At 43.5% G+C, this 21,434-nt stretch overlaps 1 protein-coding gene and 1 pseudogene across 1 annotated transcript in view; both read right to left on the minus strand.

Moving 5' to 3' along the window:
- LOC124596365 (allergen Cr-PI-like) overlaps nt 1–21,434 on the minus strand; it is a 61,086-nt gene that overhangs the window by 14,584 nt on the left and 25,068 nt on the right. Inside the window, exons 4-6 of the mRNA XM_047135472.1 lie at nt 12,819–12,996; nt 5,827–6,134; nt 5,589–5,744 (exon numbers count right to left, since the gene is read on the minus strand). Of these exons, the coding sequence (XP_046991428.1) occupies nt 5,589–5,744; nt 5,827–6,134; nt 12,819–12,996 (642 nt within the window). The remainder of the gene's footprint in view (nt 1–5,588; nt 5,745–5,826; nt 6,135–12,818; nt 12,997–21,434) is intronic.
- On the minus strand, nt 1,200–1,316 carry LOC124596959 (annotated as a pseudogene).

Raw genomic sequence — 21,434 nt, forward strand, 5'->3', positions numbered from 1 at the left:
GGTTCGATTCCCGGCTGGGTTGGAGATTTTATCCGCTCAGGGACTGGGTTTTGGGTACTATTTCACACTTAGAAAGCTAAGATTTTACTTGTATGCATTATATCTTCGGGCAGCTACATGAATGGGCCTTTCGAGGACATCTTCTCGTACTCTAAACGGATCTTACTATGCCCACGTTATTTAAAGCGACTTCTTGTCACTGACTGCTTCGAGCAAGAGGACGGTGACTCTCAAAATAGTGTTTTAAGCGTGATTGTCTTTAATTGTAGAACATCGTCAGTAAAACGTCCAGTCCAGTGTTTTTGTTTGTGGACGACACTGCCGTCTTTTATTCCCCCTCCAGCCTTAAAGTAAGGCTGCCGCTGATGAAAAAGTTTAGAGGAACAAGCGGGTAAGATATATTTTAATTTTTCATCATTGAAGTCTGTTTGTGTCCTTTCAAGTGCTCGCTTCTGTTTTTAACTTTCCTGTGTTGAGGGTGAGGGATACTACCCTTAAATTCAAAGGAATGTTGATGTTTCTGTGTCCCACACTTGATTTTCAGTGTAACTTATTGTGATACCAAAGGATTGTGTAAGCACAGGCCCTAAAAGCATTAAATGTTTCAAAATGTATTATCCATATTTCGTTGGAAGCGGACCGAACCTGCGTGATCCCGGTTTCGAGAGCCTACGTGCTACCTCGGCTTGACTTGTGGATGCAAGGTGTATTGCCTTTGCGAGACCCTCCTATTTAGAAATGTTGAACGTGGTGCACAAGGAAGAAATCAGATTGTCCACCGAGGCCTTTAGAGCCAGTTCTGTACCAGGCCTCTGGTGATCCGCCGCGTAACGTCAGAAGTCGACTGCCCACTGTGCGCCGATCTTGTACGAGAACATCCGATCCACAGACGCCTGCATACCATACTGTTCGTGTCCCACTAATGGGTAATGGAAAGCCTTTCTAATTATACAACCCTATAGCATCTGCGAGAAAGTCTGCCTTTTAGAGAAGAGTGTGCACTCCGTCTTCAGGCCACAAGTGGCCCATCGGGACCATCCGACCGCCATGTCATCCTCACTGAGGGTGCAGACAGGAGGGGCGTGTGGTCAGCACACCGCTCTCCCGGTCGTTATGATGGTTTTCTTTGACCGGAGCCGCTACTATTCGGTCGAGTAGCTCCTCAATTGGCATCATGAGGGTGAGTGCACCCCGAAAAATGGCAACAGCACATGGCGACCCGGATGGTCACCCATCCAAGTGCCGGCCACGCCCGACAGCGCTTAACTTCGGTGATCTGCGGGAACCGGTGTATCCACTGCGGCAAGGCCGTTGCTTTAGAGAAGAGTGTGGCTGATTTTAAAGTTTTAGACGACGTTTGAGCAGATTTCCATCTTCTGACAAGGACCAGAATTACTTTGTATTTGACAGATTTTAAAACAGAAATCACTCCAGATGTAACCTTTAAATCTTTGGCTTATCTCATTTTAGACAGATACTATGGTTTCAAAATAGCAGGCACTACTTACCTGTTTCATCTCGTCCTCCGATCGTTCCCTTAATATTTGCGTTCCCAATAAATACAGTCTGTTTATTCTAGAGATACTTGCCGTCCTCAAGACAATGGAGCACACAAGGAAACTTTAAAGCAACAATTTTCTTATCTGCTATAACTCCCTTAATGCGCTACCAGCATTACGACAAAAGTACCAAGTGGAGAAAAAGTAGCGAAGTCGCTCGTTCTTCAACAGCATGGAAACAGTCTCATTCTGCTGGGTTCCAAAACACTTGCTAATCTGAAGAAAGCAGCAAGCAGGTAAAGCTGCAAAGATGTCCTAAGGGGAACATAACGTGGCGCAATTCGCCACTCCCAGCAGGGTGTCATTTTGCTGTTGAACCGGAAAGCCATGCAACTCTGAATGGCGGAATAGCTGGTTAGGGAAAATAAAGTCCTGTCGGTGAAACAAGATGTCCGGCCAGGGCGTACCTCGTAACAGCCACTGACGAGATGAAGTAACTCTTACCCGCCTCTTAACATGACACCGTCCATTCGCACATTACTTAATACTTCGCCTGGAGTTCTCGTCCGATGATGTCCCGTACCAGACAGATGTGGTGATCGAACAGGCAAAGTGAGCCGTGGCGGCTGGCGCCAGAGTGCTCTCTACTCACTTGTTCGGCTGTCTTGCTATCTTTGTCTGCTTCCCCCGGCGGTTTTCCGGGTGAACGTGTGACGAGAGAGTCTCTGTTCGGCGTTCAACGAGCAAGCTGGTGTTGAAAACGAGCCCGCGTCCCTAACCGCGCTGCATGGGCCTCGCCGTGCTCGCCGCCCCTGTCTTTTGTCGCGCCGGATGTACGGTGCCGATTATTGAGCACCTTGAAGCGCAAAATTGTGGTGGGTTCGTCGTCTCACGCTGAACAGCTTCCCAGCTCTTAATTTGCAATCTCCAAGTTACGTATGACTTTTATTCTGTGTTTAACTAAGAAGATTGTTGAAACTTGTTGTGGCATGGGTAGCTGCCGGAGATGGTTCTCAACTTGGTGCCACAGCGGCTATTCTAAGAAGGCTGATGTTCCTCATTTCGTTTCTCATCATCTGTGGAGTGTGTGTTTTAAGTGGCTTTCGTGCAAATTTTAACTTGTTTTAGGACACAGTGGCCGCTTTTGGACTGGTTGGGGTTGTGTAAGCGCACGGCAGCCGTAGAGTTAATGGTTTAATCATTTATCACGGCAGGATTTGGTATGTTTATTTAATGTTGAAAGTGCCTTAAGGCAACTGCAAGTGATCTCTAAGATTCCTGCTAATTCACTGGGTTAGAGTATTGCTCCATAAGAATTTGGGGGCTTGCTTATTCTATATTCCAGTGTGGCTGTGATTTGACCTTGTTTTCTATTTGTGCTGCAGGCCATTTGCTAAGTCTGCTCGTTTCCTGACCTCGGTGCGGTTATGATTCTTGTCAGGACCGCTCATTGTGAGGCCGGTCGGACTATGTATAAATATATACCGCCTGCTTGTGCACAAGCCATAGAGAGTGAACGCTCGTATTGCCTGACGGCCGTAGCGTTATTGCTTCCAAATACTGCTGTGGGCCTTAACGCTGTTGTCTAAAGTTAAGTGCAATTTGGGAATCATTCTGAGTCATTATGTCAGTTACTTAAGTGAGGCCACTGCTTGAGTTATTACTAGCCATTGTTATTTAACATTTATGTTAATCATTTGTGTATCTTTAATGAATGTGCAAATTGTTACTTTTCGCCGGTCGGGATGGCCGAGCGGTTCTAGGCGCTAAAGACTGGAACCGTGCGACTGCTACGGCCGCAGGTTCGAATCCTGCCTCTGGCATGGATGAGTGTGACGTCCTTATGTTAGGTTTAAGTAGTTTTAAGTTCTAGGGGACTGATGACCTCAGAAGTTAAGTCCCATAGTTCTCAGAGCCATTGGAACCATTTTCTTGTTATTTTTCCTGTATGCCAGTTTTGCGACCTCGGTTGGCCCACTTTGCATTTTTAGTATAAGCATGTTTCACTGTGGACATTTATGTGGGCAGTTCAGTTTTATTAAGCTTTAAGATCTTTGTTTTTTAATGAAGTTGTGGTATTATGTGACTGTGTAACTTTGGGTTGTAAGTGTATAGTGTTACTAGTCTTTTGAGATATGGTTAAACAAGAAAGATTGTTTATGATTGATTATTCACCATTCCTACTATCTATGATTTTGGTTGCGGACGCAAAATATGATTCTTATTCGTGTGTATGTAATTTAGTTAAAGTGAAGATTTGTATACTGCACCAATAAGAGGGCAAATGTCCGAATTGAAGTTTATAATAAATTCTTTTTTAAGTCAAATGACAAATGTAAGACAATCAGAAGCTTGTCCATCACCAGTGATCCCGGGCTTCTTATTTCCTTTAAATAACTGTAATCAGATTGTAATTTTAGATTTTCTAAAGAATTGAGTAGTACCATGGTCCACAAAGGCAACATGTCGACACTGTGTAGAGCACGTTGGGTTACAACAGCGGTATGTAGACGAGCGCTATCCTGTTGGAAAACAGCCCCTAGGAAGCTGTTCTTGAACGAAATCACAACATGTCTAATCACAAGACAGACGTACAGTTTTGCCGTCAGGGCTCGTGGGATAACCAGGATTGTGCTCCTGCTGTCATAAGAAATCTCAACCCAGACCATAACTTCAGTTGTACATCTAGTGTATCTATATCGCAGACAGGCTGGCTGCGGTCCCTCAACTGGCCTACTTCTAACCAACAAACAGCCGTAACTGGCACCGCGGCAGAAACAGGTTTCATCAGAAAACTCAACAGACCTCCACCCTGCCTTCCGACGAGCTCTCGCTTGACACCATTCAAGTCGCAGATTGCGATGGTTTGGGGTCAGTGGAATGCACACTACAAGGTGTCTGCCTCGGACCTGTCAGTCAAGTAGCCGATTTGTAACAGTCCGTTGTGTCACTGTGGTGCTTCAGATGCAGTATATTGCGCCAGTGCCACATGGCCGTCTGGACTCCGATCTTCTGACGACTGTACATTCTCGTGATAAGCGCTGCCAGCAATCGTGCACATTGGCCACATTCCTGCCAAGTCTTTTTGCAGTATCACAGAAGGAACGGACAGCTTCTCGTAGCCCTGTTACACGACCTCGTCCAAAATCAGTGAGAAATCAATAATGCCGCCTTGGTCACTTTAAAGGCATTCTTGACTAACATCAGCTCGTCACGTCTGACCTGAAAGGTCACCAACGCTCACGACCGTTGCAGTGTGCATTTAAATCAAACATGATTTGCGTCCTCATATTAGCGCTTAAGCGCCACACTTAGCGACTGGTGCGAAATTTGGGTAGACATCATCATTCAGCATTTTGATTTGCAGCTCCTTGTGTTGGCCATGTTTGCAGTTAAACTTGTCGGATGTGAGATCCGTCAGTTACGCAAAACACCGTTTTTTCTCAGTACCCAAACATGTTTCGGCACCACTGTGCCATCATCAGTGGGTTTACGTTTTTATTTATTTTGCAATGTGAACATTTTTCTTAAATGATTACAAAATTATGTGGATGTTTAGTTCAAACAATAGTTCGTTTCTTTTTGTTTATACCTTCACACTTGGTGTGCATGAATTTTTCGGATCGCTAGTGTATTATTTACTACAGGTAGCTTGTCATCTGCAACTAAACGATGTTGATGAGAAAACGTAAACCCACTGATAATGGCACAGTGATGCCGAAACATGTTTGGGTACTGAGAAAAAACGGTGTTTTGCACAACTGACGGACATCTGACACAACTGACATCCAACAATCATCATTCAGGTATGCAAACACGCCTACCAACCATCGTTTATGTCACACAACTCCTTCCTGGTGCTGCGATTTTATTTACATCACTGTATTATTTTGTGTTGCGCTAGTAATTAATGCGATGTGTTCACCATATGCAGGAGTGTGAATTATATAACTTATTTTCGTCACTATCCTATTACAGCTATTAATGTTCATTATTCATATCTCGTCAAGAAGCTTCATAGCGCCACAAAACTGGACGTAATCTATGTAACATACTGATTTATGTAACTTGCTGCTGCTGGGTACTTACGTCCAGGTAAATTGACATGGCGACGCCGTCGCGAATTCTCCTCTCCCAGTCCATGAGGTCTTCCATGGACAACACGTCAGTACTTCTGGGCTTGAGACCCTCGGGGCGGGCCGGGAACTCGTGTCCACTTTGGTGCCTGATCTCCGGATCGTAACCCTGTAAGAAGAACCATATCCATCTGATTCATCACTCTGGAGGAACTGTTACGTATTTACTTCATGCACGACTTGTTAATCACCTCAACGGGCTCCCACAGTTCGACCGGCCACACGGGTGGCATGCCTCGGGAGTATCTCTCCATGTCGTAGCGAGCCAGAAGGTTCCGGATCAGGATGTAGAAGAGCCGGCCCCGGTGCTGCAGCATGGGCTGGGAGCTCTCTGTGGTGTTCACCCAGAAGGGGAACTTGTATCCGAAGAAAGCCCAGTATGCAGCGAGCCCAACGTCTTCCCGGAAGTATGACAGCACGGATTCCGTGTCTCGCGCCTCCATCCAGCCCGTGTAGTTGGCTTCGATGATGTAAGGGGCATCCTCTTTAGTATCCAGGCCTGTGTGCATGAGGCAGATTTCAAATTAAAAAGTGTTTATAATTTCACTTAGCAATATTCTTTGTAACGTTAGGTACACAAGTAAGGCACTGTAAGCAGTAAGAAGAAAAACGGAATGTAATAGCAATACTCAGAATTTTAATAACTTTGTGAGATTCTGTCTGAGCTGTTTAGCATACATTTGAGATGCTACAGATCCTATCCTCGATGACCTTCAGGGATGGAAAGGTCCCGATACGATCACGTATTTCAAAAGAAACGGGGCTGCACTGCGAATAACGCCTTATTGAGTGAAAATTACTAGTGCTGGCGCAATTAAAGGTGAAAATTTGGACACCGAACCTCATAAGAACTTATTAATGATGTTATCTATCAAACTATGAGAGGTAACTAATGGTCACTATAACAAACTAGTTTATTGCGAAACAAATTATTTGTCCACTGAATCAAAGATACTACCATTTAACAATTGGGGAAGGCATTGCATATACCAACTATAGCCTTGGCACAGAAGGGTGGCGACCTAAAAGTACCTGTGTCATGAACATGGCGAATGACAGTGAAAAATCTGAGTGATTTAAAGAAAAGCCCTGGAAAAGCATGAACAAAAATCAATAATATCATCTAATCACACTATGGTTGCAATTAGCCGGCTGTGAAAATTATATATGCAGAATGAAAGCCTGATTACAATTAAGTGACGTCACACTCACCTCACCATAATGGATGGAAGCAGTGACAGCCCATGCTTTCCATTCATAAGTTGCGCAAGGGCAGAAGACGGCTGTAGTATTAGCTGAAAATTTTAAGTTCAGCTCAGCCTCTGTATTCTGGTCAAAGTCGAAGACAACCCGATCTACAGCTTTATGACCTAGCGCGCTGCCTCAAGCCGTGAAACCAGTGTCCTCTGCGGCAGCCCCGAAGCATTTGTGTCCAAATGCTACGAAACGTAGCTGGTTCTGCCAACATCAGAATCTCGCCGGCTAAGTGCAACAGACCTTGTGAGTTTTAACGATAATTTAATAAACAAGTTTAACAATTTTCTACTCTTGTGAATTTTTCTGGGGTTAACCAATGAGGCCCGATGTAAGAGACGGCCTGATGCCCATAATCTGATCACGTTAAATACATAAATAAATAACCGATCAAGCGGTCGTCGATATTGCGCGTGACGTCAAAATGACGTCATGTTTGCGGTAAATGTTGCCGCTGTTGACGCGCATCTCTTCGTTGACGCTGAGCAGGATAGCGCAGTGGTTAGCATACTAGACTAGGATGCGGGAGCCCGACGGTACAAATCTGCGTCCGGCCACCCTGATTTGGCTTTTCCGTGATCTCCCTAAAAATGCCGGGCTGGTTCCTTCGAAAGGGCACGGCCGCTATCCTTCTCCATAATTACCTAGGCCGAGCTGCTGCTCCGTCTCTAATGACCATGTTGTCGACGGCACACTAATCGCCTCCTCCTCCTCCTCCTCCTTTCTTCGTTGCTAGGCAAGGGAAGCCACTCTGACTGTTGAAAGACGTGCGTTATTTCGCAATCTTTTCATACTTCTATAATATTTAATCCTTTGATCGTATCTTTATCATTTTCTTTACCTGTCAATCTCTCTGATACGTGAAAGAGGATGGGAACAAGGTATTTATTTTCTTAAAAACTGCAGTCTCTCTGAAGTAGCCAAAATGGAGTCCTTTCCCCGCCGAGACCATTTAGCTTGATAGTGTGGCTTGTTTGTAGGGGCCGAAGAAGTCTTCTTACTTACACTGATAAGCCAAAACCACTGTGACCTCGACACTGGATGACGCTCGGTGACGTTGCGGGCACGTTACGTGATAACAAAAGTATGTAAGCGAAGCACACACGTACGAGAGGTCACCATAGCGAAGATACGGGCTGCATATGGGAAAATCCGTTGAGATAAGCGCAGGGCCTGTGAACGAATATTTCGAAAACGGCGAAGCCGATCAAATGTTTAATGCTACTGTTCTGAGCATCTACGGAAAGACGTGGGACAGTGAAACTACCACTAGGCGCTACATGGAAGGACGTCCACGACTCTTCACAGGAAGTGAGGATCGGGAGCCTGTCTGTTGTAAAGTAGGACAGATGGTGATCTGTGACATCTCTGCCAAAAGAACACAATGGCGGTGCACGCAGAAGTGTTTCAGAGCACAACCTTCATCGTACGAGCTCCACAGAAGACCATCCCTACGTGTCCACATGTTGACCCATCGACATCGTCAGTTAGGATTGCAGTGGGCAAGGGACCATTGGGATTCGATCAACGGAAACATGTCGGCTCTTCGGGTGAATCATATTTGTGCTAGACTAGGTCGATTGTCGTCTCCACAAACATTCTCATCGAGGTGAACGGCGGCTTAAAACGTGCCTCGCGCCACGGGCACAGGCTGGTGGCAGCAGTCTTATGCAATGGGAGGCATCCTCCTGCGCTTTCATGGGATCTGCGGTGGTAACTGAAGACACGCAGACAGCTGCGAATCACCTGCTTCCCTTCACGCTTGATTTCTTCCCCGACGGCGATGTCATCTTTCAACAGTATAATTCTCCGTGTCTCGGAGCCAGAACTGCGCTACAGTGGTTTGAGGATCATTATGGTGAACTCACGTTGATGTCTCGGTGGCCAAATTCGCCTGATGCAAATCCTATCAAACCAATCTAGGGCCCCATGAGGCGCCATGACAGCATACACAAATCATCAGCCCATTATTTACGCGAGTTACGTGATATGTGCGTAGTCATCTAATACCACATACTTCCACAAACCTACCAAAAAATTGTCGGATCCCTGATACGCAGAATCAGTGATGTATTTCTTTCCAAAGACGGACAAAGAAACTATTAAGGAGATGATCATAACTTTTTGGGTCATCAGTGCATTCTTCGAGGTTTAAACATAGCCTCTATTGCATGTTTCGTGACGCTAAAAGATTCCTCTCCCTACATTTTGGTGAATCACGAGCCATCTTACTGCATTCGGGTTACATGTCAGAACAGCTCAAAGTTGACGCGGCAATTTGGCGTGGCGTCATTAACCAGAATGGCGAGCGGCACTTTTCGCCCCCATGAAGCCCGGTCTCCACTTTGAACAGGGGAGAGAAGATGACTTCGGTAGAGGAGCAGTAGTTCTGCAGTAGATGAGTAAGCGAACACAGATTTACACGAAGTCGTGATTCTGCATTAAGTCATAGATTTGAAAGCATCAGCGCTTTCTTGTTCATCTACTTATTCTTACCTCCATTTTTCTTTATCCTTTTGTGTCTGAAATTCATTAAATGTTGATCTGTGTTGGACTCAGCACCCGAGGTTTTCTCCGTTACTTAGCTCTCACGCACATGGAGACATTTGATAACCACGTTAAGTAAATTCATCGGCTTTCCATGCATTTGTTTAGCCTTCGGCGAGTCTTATACTGGTTACAGTATTTCGTAAGTGAAGTGCATATTTTTGAAACTGATAATTTTCGTGGCACATGACCTTGTTGCTTTGTCACTGATCTTAAGACCACGTGGAACACTTGATAACCGCGTTAATTAAATTCATCCCATTCATCCGATTCAGTATTTCGCGAGTGAATTGAGTATTTCTACAACGGTCAGATTTTGTGAGACATGTTTTGCTTTTTTCCTGACCCTAGGACCAAGTGGCGAGCGATTAGCTGCAGCATTTCTTAACAGAACTGTAATTATACGTGACTGAGGGATCCATCATGTGGACGCTAGTAAGCTGCAGATCATGTGATAAATGCTCCAGTGATTTACCTAACATACGGAGGGGATCCTCCTTTGCCCTTTTCCTCACCTGTAGCGAATTATTTCCCCGTCTATCTATCCTCAGTGGTGGCTGCTTGGTAACCCTCTCCCATTTCTTTGTAACCGCTAACGTAATTTTCTCGTAGTAACGGTCATGTTCCGCCATTCTCTCCTTTTCGAAAGTCGTCACATTATTGACAGACTTGACTACTGAAATAAGTGTTCACACAGATATAATGTTAACATATGGTAGGCTAATCATGTTTCGGTTGCCATCAATACTTAGTTTTCCTGCAATAAACTAAAACTACATATTTCTTCTTTTAATAACATACAACCAAAAAACAATGTTGATGAAACGCATGAAATAGCAAAGAAGCTGTAATGCCCACCCAAGGGAACAAATAAATTCATAACATTAACATGTGGTTTTCGTACGGTCGTCACGGATCACGCGTTGGCTTCATGCTGCTGTTGCTAAATTAATTGAAGATAGAACTCAACACATCGCTCTTAACGGATCAAAATCGACAGATATATAGGTAACTTCCGCAGTACCCCAAGGAAGTGTGATACGAACGTTACTATTTACAATATATATAAATGATCTAGTAGAAAGCGTCTGATGCTCTTTAGGGCTGTTCGCAAATGATGTGGTCGTCTGTAACAAAGCAGCAACGCCAGAAGACAGTAAAGATTTGCAGAATGACCTCCAAAGAACTGACGAATGGTGCAGTCTCTAAGAGTTGACCCTGAAAGTAAATAAATATAAAATACTGCGCATACATAGGAAATGTAATCTTCTACTGTACAGCTACACTACTGATGACAAACCGCTGGGAACAGTATCTACCGTATAATATCTAGGAGTAATTATCCAGAGCGACTTGAAGTGGAGTGAACACGGGAAAGAAATAGTGGGAAAAGCAGATACCAGACTCAGATTCATAGGAAGAATCTTGACGAAATGTAAGTCGTCCACGAAGGAAGTGGCTTATAAGGTGCTTGTTCGACCGGTTCTATAGTATTGTCCATCTATCTGTGATCCCTACCAGGTAGGACTGATAGAAGAGATACAGAAGATCCAACGAACAGCGGCGGGTTTCGTAGCGGGATTCTTTAGACAGCGGGAGAGCGTTATGGAGACGCTTAAAAAACTCCAGTCGCGGACGTTACAACACGTTGTGCATTACGGAGAGAGTTACTATTGAAATTTCGAGAGAGCTCTTCCCGAGAAGCGTCGGACAACATATTACTTCCCCCTCAGATACGTTTACCGTAATGACCACGAGGAGAAAATTTAAAAAGTTAGAGCCAATACAGAGGTTTATCGACAATCATTCTTTCCACGCGTTATTTTTGAGTGGAATAGCGGTGGACGGCTCAGTTAGTGGTGCAAAAGTGCCCTCCGCCACACAGGATTAGGTGATTTGCGGAGTATGATGTAGATGTAGATGAAAAGTTAGAGGTCAGGGATTTCGATTCAAGGCCCGTTTCGACCATAGCAAGTACGAAAGACTAGCCAAATATTGTTCCTTATCGTAAAGGAACTACCGTGTCTTATTCCTAGACGCGGAATAAAATTCTACTTGATGTGGTGAAAGAGTATGCCTGCTTTTGGACGGTTATAATTATACATTTATTCCTTGAGATCATTCTATGAAGGCGGTCTTCCTCATCCGCCCCCTGAATGTCGACACTTATAACGAAAACGTATTGTCAGACATAACCTTTCCCTCATGCTTTGTTGAATTACGAATCCTGAAAAAATCCTACTTCGCAGGCCCAGCCTGAGGTGGGCCATACATCGATCGTGTAAATGCTGTCTTCCTGGACCCCAGTTACGTGACATACGATTCTGCGGAGCTGAGCGAACAATGAATCGCCCGTCCAGATACTTGCGAGGTTGATTTTATTCCTGGAGTGTAAGTGACATCGGCGCAGTAACTACAGTGGCAGCTGGAACCAACAACTGCAAGCAACAGGTGTGCATTCCACCAAGCAGTGGAGAGCAGGCAGTGTTAAGCAGTGAACGGGCCGCAGTAGTATGCCAACGTTGGTGTATCACAAATCGCAAAGGAGGAACATATCTAAATTAAGTGTTCGAGAAACTCTCTAGATTGCTTCGAAGAAGAGATAAGCGTGTGCAAAGTTTGTTCCGCACACCTTGCATCCCGAACGAAATCAACGAAGTGTGGACGCCTGCCGAGACTGAATTGCAATGCAAAAAGCAGACAGTTCTTTCTGGAACCTACCACTAAAAAACAAAGTGCAGAAAATCAGATGAAGGGTGAACGACTTGAAGACATGACTAACATTCAGACCAACGCAATGCGCTAGTTGAGCAACGTTCCAAAGAAGGACTTCTCTGGCAAGCTCACATGGCTGTATGAATATTCCGTGCCATGTTCTGAAGTGGAGGGTTGGGCTGGGGGAAACTATATACAACACTTTCAACATGGAACAACAATCTGCCTCACTGATAACATGAATTAATAGAATCTCCAAACTTTTTGGACTGACAGGGTAGGCCTGCCCTCTCGAGCGCTAGTCGCATGGGGCCATTGAGATCCTCCCCCTGTGGAATTCCTGCAAGTGGTGGTAGACGGTATTCTTTTTATATGAGGCGTAATATGAACTTCTCACAACCAACCAACATTCAAATGCGATTTCCGCACAAGAACCCACAGAGTAACGTTTAGACAAAATGTAGATGGCGTTTTTCTTACCAGCTTCTGCTGAGATGCCGATAGTTCACATATCCAAGAAGGTAGCACTTTTCACGCCGATTTGGAGATTGTTTCATGCCAACTTCATGGTGTTACAATTTTATTGATTGATCAGCGCAGATTGCCAGTGTGGCTAAGCTAATTGACCTGTAAGTCCCAGAGATGTACTGCAGCGGAGTGGACTCACCTCTGAGATGGGCGTCGTAGGCCATTTGCATGACGTCACTGGTGACGAAGTACTCGGGGAAGACCTCGTAGGGCGGCGGCAGCATCATGTGGTGCGTGTCCTCGCGGTGCAGCAGGACGGTGTACAGCGCGTGCGCGAACATCCTCTCGTTCATGTGGTAGCGCATCCACACCGCCATCTGCAGCACGTGCAACAAGAGATCGCCGATCACGCTGCTAGCGGTACTGATCGGCACCCTCCTGACACTCTAATAGCCAGCTGACAGAAGGTATTAAGCACTGTCACTTGGAGCTCGTTGGGGATCCACAGCACAAGTTTTCATGGCACTACAAGTCGCTCCATGACAGATTCAAGTGTAGCGGAGTAACCCTCACACTAAGCGGCTACCATAGCATAATCTTGTCAGAAGTTCCTCGCAAACCGCAAATAAATTCTGGCCATAGGCAGACGACGACAGTGACAACAAAGTTAGTGTCCAGACACTGACTACTGACAAAGGAACTGAAATTGAGGGCAGCAGAGCGAAAGCAAAAGTACCGAACTCCGTTTTCAAGTGCTCCTTTGCTAAGGAAGATCCATTACTGTGCCAATGTAGTTCTCTCTAAAATTAAACAACGCTCAAAGGTCCTATAGGATACTGTCATATTCTGTACACAATTTGCAGCAGAGTTAGCTCATATTTTAATAACAGGTCTCACTCATCTACAAGATACAATCTCGAAAAGAAATCTGTATGGTGTGAAAATTGGCAACTAACTCTAAGTAATGAAAAGTGTGAGGTCATTCACATAAGTGCTAAAACGAATCTGTTAAACTTCTGTTACGCGATAAATCAATCAAATCTAAACGTAATAAATTCAACTAAATACCAAAGAGTTACAATTACTAACTACTTAAATTGGACAGAACACGTAGAAAATGTTGTGGAGAAGCCAATCACAGACTGCGATTTACTATCACAACATTCAGAAGATGCAACAGATCTACTGCGGAGACCGCTGAGGTCATCGGTTCCTAAGCATATACACTATTTAATCTAACTTAAACTAAGTTAAGCTATGCTTTCTTACGCTATGGTTCCTCCCGAGGGAAGACTCAACCCTCCTACAGGGGGAGCCGCACGAACCGTGACAAGGCGGCCTAGACCAGGCGGCTACCCCATGCGGCAACACTTAGAAGATGCAACAGATCTATAAAAGAGACTGCCTACACTACTCTTCTACGTCCTCTTTTGGAGTACTGCTGTGCGGTGTCGGATCCTTACGAGATACCATTGACGGAGTACATCAGGAAGTTCAGAGAATAGTAGCACGTTTTGCACTGTCGAGAAATAGGGGAGAGAGTGTCACGAACATGATAGAGGGTTTGGGGTGGACATCATTGAAACAAAGGTGTTTCTCGTTGAGGTGGATCTTCCTACGAAATTTCAATCACCAACTTTCTCCTCCAAATGCGTAAATATTTTGTTAACGGCGACCTATATAGGGAGAAACGATCATCATAATAAAATGAAGGAAATCTGAGTTCGCACGGGAAGATATGGATGTTCGTTTTTCCCGCGCGCTGTTCGAGAGTGGAATAATAGAGAATTATTGTGAAGGTGGTTCGATGAATTCTCTGCCAGGCACTTAAGTGTGATTTGCAGAGTATCCATGTAGATGTAGATGAGGAAGGATAACAGAAGTCATCCGTAAAATTACCGTCCACACTCTTTGACGTCCATCTGTAGTAGAGCCATAGACAATTTTCAGAGCTCAAAACAAATGAGGCATTTCCGATTGAATGAACTTCTGGACAACAACAATCACAGACCTCTAAACCATCGATCATGCGAAATGCAACTTGTGCACTTCTCACTCCCCACTGTGGAGACCATGGATCACTGAAAACAGGTATAGACGCTGTATTTCTTGAGTTCCGAAGATCATTTGCATTGGTACCACACCAACGTTTACTAAGTGCACCTATATAGGGTATCGGACAAAATTTGTGACTGGGTTGAGAATTTGTTGATAGGGAGGAAGCAGCCCGTTATGTTGGAGCGAGAGTCAACGACAAATGCAGAAGTAACTTTAGGCGTGGCCCAGGGAAGTGTGTTAGGAGCCTTGTTGCTCAAGTTGGATATTAATGGCTTGGCACACAATATTAAAAGTAATCAGACTTCTCGTAGATGACGCAGGTATCTACAATGGAGTATTATCTGGTAAAAAGCTGCAGATATAATCTAGATAAGATTTTATATTTATGCAAAGATTGTAAACTTGTTTTAAATATAGAGAAATGTAAATTTATGCTCTTCACGAAACGAAAAAAATGCAGTGTGCTGTAAGTATAAAATGAATTTTTCACATCTAAAATTATTCAACTCACACAGATACCTGAGTGTGACAGTTTCTAGGGCTATTACATGGAATGAACACACAGGCTCACTCATAGGTGAGACATTATCCACTGCAGCAAATAAGTGTGTAGTACTTATTTGACATAAAAAGCTAGGATTACAAGGCAGTTCCATCATGGTCGTAGCGATTAGATAATAGTGAATAGCTTGGAATTTGATATTACGATACAGCTAGGTAACATTTGGAGTGTCAGTGAACAGTGTACGTAGAATAATTATAAGAGCTTATCGTCAAATTGAGAGTTACTTTATTTTGCTTAATACAGTAATGAAACAATTCTTGGCTTCACTGGGCACAATTTCATAAACGTCTGTAACGATCTCATGTTTCCCCAATTGACAATATGGCAAGACTTCATTAATTATTATGAGTACTTCCTCTTCTTTCGTCATGGTCAAGGCCATAGACCTGTTCTGCCTTTTAAAGTATCCAGCCATTTCTGGTTGGTCTTCCTATGGATCTTGTCCTAAAGACTTAAAATTATGGCTTGTTTTGGTTTACTCGAAACTGGCACCCTTTGTAGATGTTCTAAATAGCTTTGACGATTGGACATCATCTTCTCATTTATAGCATACGAGATTTCTTTTTTGTCGCTTCCATTCTACTTTCTTGTTTTTTAGTAATTGTCCAGATTTCACTTCCAAATAGCAAAGAGAGAGTGGCCATTGCCTTGTAAAACAGGACCTTTATCTCTTTCCTCACTTTATTTCTCAATGTTCTATTGATTGTTCCATAAATCATTTGATATATTTGCCATTTCTTGTCAAGTTCACTCTGGTTGTTGTTGTGGTCTTCAGTCCAAAGACTGGTTTGATGCAGTACTCCATGCTACTCTATCCTTTGCAAGCCTCTTCATCTCCAAGTAACTACTGCAACCTACATCCTTCTGAATCTGGTTAGTGTATTCATCTCTTGCTCACCCTCTACGATTTTTAGCCTACACGCTTCCTTCCAATACTAAATTGCTGATCTCTTGATTCTTCAGAAGGTGTCCTACCAACCGATCCCTTCTTATAGTCAAGTTGTGCCACAAATTTATCTTCTTCCCAGTTCTATTCAGTACCTCATAATTAGTTACGTCATCTACCCAACTAATCTTCAGCATTCTTCTATTGTACCACGTTTCGAAGCTTATCGTCCATGTTTCACTTCCATATATAGCTACACTCCATACAAATACTTTCAGAAACGACTTCCTAACACTTAAATCTATTCTAGGTATTAACAAATTTCTCTTCCTCAGAAACGGTTTCGTGGCCACTGCCAGTCTACATCTTATATCTTCTCTACTCCGACCGTCATCAGTTACTTTGCTGCCCAAATAGAAAAATTCATCTACTAATTTAAGTGTCTCATTCCCATCTGATTCTCTCAGCATCACCTGATTTGATTAGACTACTTTCCATTACCCTCGTTTTGCTTTTGTTGATGTTCATATTACATCCCACTATGAAGACACTGTCCATTCCGTTCAACCGTTCTTCCAGGTCCTTTGCTGTCTCTGACAAAATTACAGTGTCATCGGCACACCTCAAAGTTTTTCTATCTTCTCCACTGATTTTAATTCCTAATCCAAGTTTTTCTTTTGTTTCCTTTACTGCTTGCTCAATATACAAACTGAACGACATCGGGGATGCGCTACAAATCTGTTTCACTCCTTTCTCAACCACTGAATCCCTTTCATGCCCCTCGACTCCTATAAATGCCGTCTGGTTTCTGTACAAATTGTAAATAGCCTTTCGCTCCCTGTATTTTATCTCTTCAGAATTTGAAAGAGAGTATTCAGTTAACATTGTCAAAAGCTTTCTCTAGGTTTACAAATGCTAGAAACATAGATTTGCCTTTCCTTAATCTATCTCCTAAGATACGTCGTACGGTCAGTATTGCCTCACGTGGTCCAGTATTTCTACGGAATCCAAACTGATCTTGCACGTGGTCGGCTTCTACTACCTTGTCCATTCGTCTGCAAAGAATTCATGTTATTATTATGCAGCCGTGACTTATTAAACTGATAGTTCGGTAATTTTCGCACCTGTCAACATCTGTTTTCTTTGGGATTGGAATTTTTAGGTTCTTCTTGAAGTCTGAGGGTATTTCGCCTATCTCATACATCTTTCTCACCAGGTGATAGAGTTTTGTCATAGCTGGCTCTCCCGAGGCTATCAGTAATTATAATGGAAAGTTGTCTAATCCCGGGGCCTAGTTTCGACTTAGGTCTCTCAGCGCTCTGTCGAATTCTTCACGCAGTATCATATCTCCCATCTTATCTTCATCTACATCCTCTTCCATTTCCATAATATTGAGGGTAATATTATGGAAATGCTACATCGCCCTTGTATAGACCCACTATATACCCCTCCTACCTTTGGCCTTTCCCTTCTTTGCTTAGCACTCGTTTACCATCTGAGCTCTCGATATTCCCACAGGTGGTTCTCTTTTCTCCAAAGGTCTCTTTAATTTTTCTGCAGGCGGCATCTGTCTTACCCCTAGTGATATATACTTCTACATCCTTACATTTGACCTCTATGTACGCATTCCTTTTCGCCTGCTTAATTTACTGCATTTTTATATTTTCTGCTTTCATCAATTAAATTCAATATTTCCTCTGTTACCCATGGATTTCTGCTAGCCCTCGTCTTTTTACCTACTTGATCCTCTGCTGTCCTTACTATTCCATCTCTCAAAAGCTATCCATTCTTCTTCTACAGTGTTCCATTTACCTCTTCTTGTCAATTGTTCCCTAATGCTCCATCTGAAACTCTCTACAACCCGTAGTTTTTTTCAATTTATCCCAGTCCTATCTTGTTAAATCCCTTCCTTTCTGCAGTTTCTTCAATTTTAATCTACAGTTCATAACCAATAAATTCATGTCGGAGTCCACCTCTGCCCCTGGAAACGTCTTACAATTTTAAATCTTGTTCCTAAATCTCTGTCTTACCATTATTTAATCGATGTGAAACATTCCGGTGTCTCCAAGTCTTGATTGATTGATTCTTAAACCAAGTGTTGGCGATGATTAAGTTATACTCTGTGCAAAATTATCTCGGCTGCTTCACTTTCATTCTATACACCCCCGTTCATATTCACCAACTAGTTTTCCTTCTTTTACTTTACCTACTGTCTTTTATCTCATCATACAGTTCTTCAATCTCTTCATCGTCTGCGGAGCTAGTTGACATATAATATTGTACAACTGGTGATGGTAGCTTATAGTATTTCCAAGGTAACTGAAATGACTAATTTGTTCAATTGCTTTATTTCCTATTATGGTCTTAATTCTCAGCGCTATTGGCCCTTTGAAAGCCATCACTCCTGTTTTTCGAATGGATATTTTCATGTTATAGACTTTACAAATTTGTGTCAGTTTATACGAGGGCTGTTCAGAAAGTAAGCTCCGATTGATTGCCAAATTGAAACCACAGTGAACATCAGAAATGTTTTACTTGTAACAATTAGCTACACCTTTCAGCTACTTCTCTACGTAGTCGCCGTTCTGACTTAGACTTTTGTCATAGCGTTGTACCAACTTTTCAATAGCCTCATCATAGAAGGCAGCCGCCAGTGCTTTCCGCCAATTCTCCACGCTGGCCTACACCTCGTTGTCTGTGTCAAAATGTTGTCTTCAAAGACAGCGGTTCATGTGACCAGAGATGAAACTCAGGAGGAGACAATTGCGGACTGTATTGTGGGTAATCTCACATTTCCATTTGAAAACGATGCAGGAGCATCTTCATTGCCCCTGCAGAATGCGGCTGAGAATTGTCTTGAAGAAGAAACAGCACGACAGTTATGTAATGTTAGCTGCATAGCTTCAGGCGAAATTTCTCACCAGGCCCTCGTACTTGGCGGCAGACACTATTTTCTAGACATCTTTACGCACTCACTGCGAGCTCATAAATGAGAAGAGCGACGTGATGCTAACTGGGGTTATACTAGAGACACTACCCAACACATCTGTGCAAAGCTTTATCGGATTTTCATAGTTGTTTCCATTTCGCGACCGATCGGAGCTTACTTTCTGAACGCCCCTCGTAGATGGATCTCACTATCCTGAACAACTGCAAGGTTGCCTACGAAAAGCATAATATTAAAAAGAAATACGCTATGCGGTAATTCCAACCTCGGATTAATTTGTTGTTTCAATGTTGTACGAGTTCTGATAACAAAAAACGACGAGAAGTCATCTGAAAAATTGAGATGTATTGTATTAAGGCTGTTCATTTGTCCTTTTTAATATAAATTTCTTTTTATTAGCCTAGATAGCAATTTTTTATAATGATTTGACCGGTTTTGATTGTGTTATCAGCAATCTTCAGATCATAAATTTATCGCGTAGCTCGTCATAAGTTGTGCAGTCGAAAATTCATTCATTAAAACGCCTCATCCTTTTACAGACTGAGCTTCTATGGGTGTGCAGACCGTCTCCACGATCTCGTGGTTTGCGCCGCTGGTCACTAACGCTGAGGTTCTGCACTAGATTTATAGTAACTGTGTCAGAAATTATTGTAACGAGAAGGTCTGGAACGGGATCAGCCCATTCGGAAGAGGCCTAATAAGAAGCTCCTTGATAGAAAAAAGTATCAAAAATTAAGAACGCGCCTCCCAAGTGTTGTCAAATCTAAGCACTTGCACCAGGCTGGAAGCAGAACGACATTTTCTCTTATATTACGGCTACGAGTAACGACGAGTAGTCAATAAAGCCTGTTCACGACGTTGTTGACGCAAATTATTGTGATGGAGTTCGACTCGGACTTATTTTTCCGCTTCTGGACCAAATCTGCATCAGTGGTGTCTGGCAGTGGTTGGAGAAGGCGTGATGGTGAAAAGTGCCCCGTTCGTCGGTCTTAGCGCAGATGTCGTGAGATGAACTGCGAAAACCTCTCTCTATTTTATCATAAGGTGACTACATTCGTCGCAAGGGGCCTTTGAACTCATTCACTGTAACACCCCTAGTCACAGTACTTATTTTTTTGCTCACATTTAGGGTACAGCATTTCGTGCAGTTTCTAACATGCCATGGTTCGGTCTGCAGATATAGGCCGCGGTTGTGCTGGTCGCAGACTGTCAGCAGAACGCCTATGTAGCGATACACCCGGTGCTTTTACGAGGAGCTGGTAGCACAGTGGAGTGCCATCATTGACGACCAGCCGCCATTAACCAGTAAGCATAGAGATGGCGCGAAAAACCTACTTTTCGTATCAAACGGAAACCAATCGCTACTTGAACAGCTGGGAATGCATACTGAAGCATTAGCGTTATGAAATGAGTAATACAAGGTGTAACAAAATGTACAGCCTAAATTGCAGGACACATTCCTCACACGTAGACGAAGAAATTGTGTTTTATGAACATGAGTCTAGAAACGCTTTGGTTCCCTGTCACAACTCATTTTCTCCAATTCATTAACCATTCATGAACACAACACACCAACATACCACAAGAAGCTCTTTCTCAAATGAGATGTTCAATATGCACTCCATGAGAATTCATTCAAGCATCAAGACGCCTTGTTAGTGAATATCGGATGCGCTGATGTCTCCCTGAAATATTGCTTATAGTTTCACAGCCTCCCATAATACGGGCACGGAGACTCTGAAAACATTTTGTACTACGGAACTTTCAAATGCCCCCACAAGTAAACGGTCAGTGGGTTTTGGTTCAAATGGCTCTGGTTTAGGTTCAAATGGCTCTGAGCACTATGGGACTTAACATCTGAGGTCATCAGTCCCCTAGAACTTGGAACTACTTAAACCTAACTAACCTAAGGACATCACACACATCCATGCCAGAGTCAGGATTCGAAACTGCGACCGTAGCGGTCGCGCGGTTCCAGATTGTAGCGCCTAGAACCGCTCGGTCACTCCGGCCGGCAGTGGGTTTAGGTCTGGAGAGCGTGGAGGCCAGGCAATTGGCCCATCTCTACCTATCTGTCAGTCACGAAATTTCTCCCGGTACAAACGGTGAGTGCGAGCGCCATTGTCGTCAGCTAATCCATACATCAAATGGGCATCTGCCATCTATGCATTTGTGTACACTGCCATTGCACGAGCCAAGTCTGTGATTAACTCTACGCTGTAACCTATGTGCTTGAAACGGTCGTACTGATTGCTGGAATAGTTGATGTTACTAGTAAATAATCAATGGCGTACGTCGCATAGCGACAGGTACATCTAAAACAAAACACTGGTGTTGCACAACGTAACCAGACGTCGCC

This window comes from Schistocerca americana, chromosome 2 (genome assembly GCF_021461395.2).
Source record: "Schistocerca americana isolate TAMUIC-IGC-003095 chromosome 2, iqSchAmer2.1, whole genome shotgun sequence".
Classification (NCBI taxonomy): domain Eukaryota; kingdom Metazoa; phylum Arthropoda; class Insecta; order Orthoptera; family Acrididae; genus Schistocerca; species Schistocerca americana.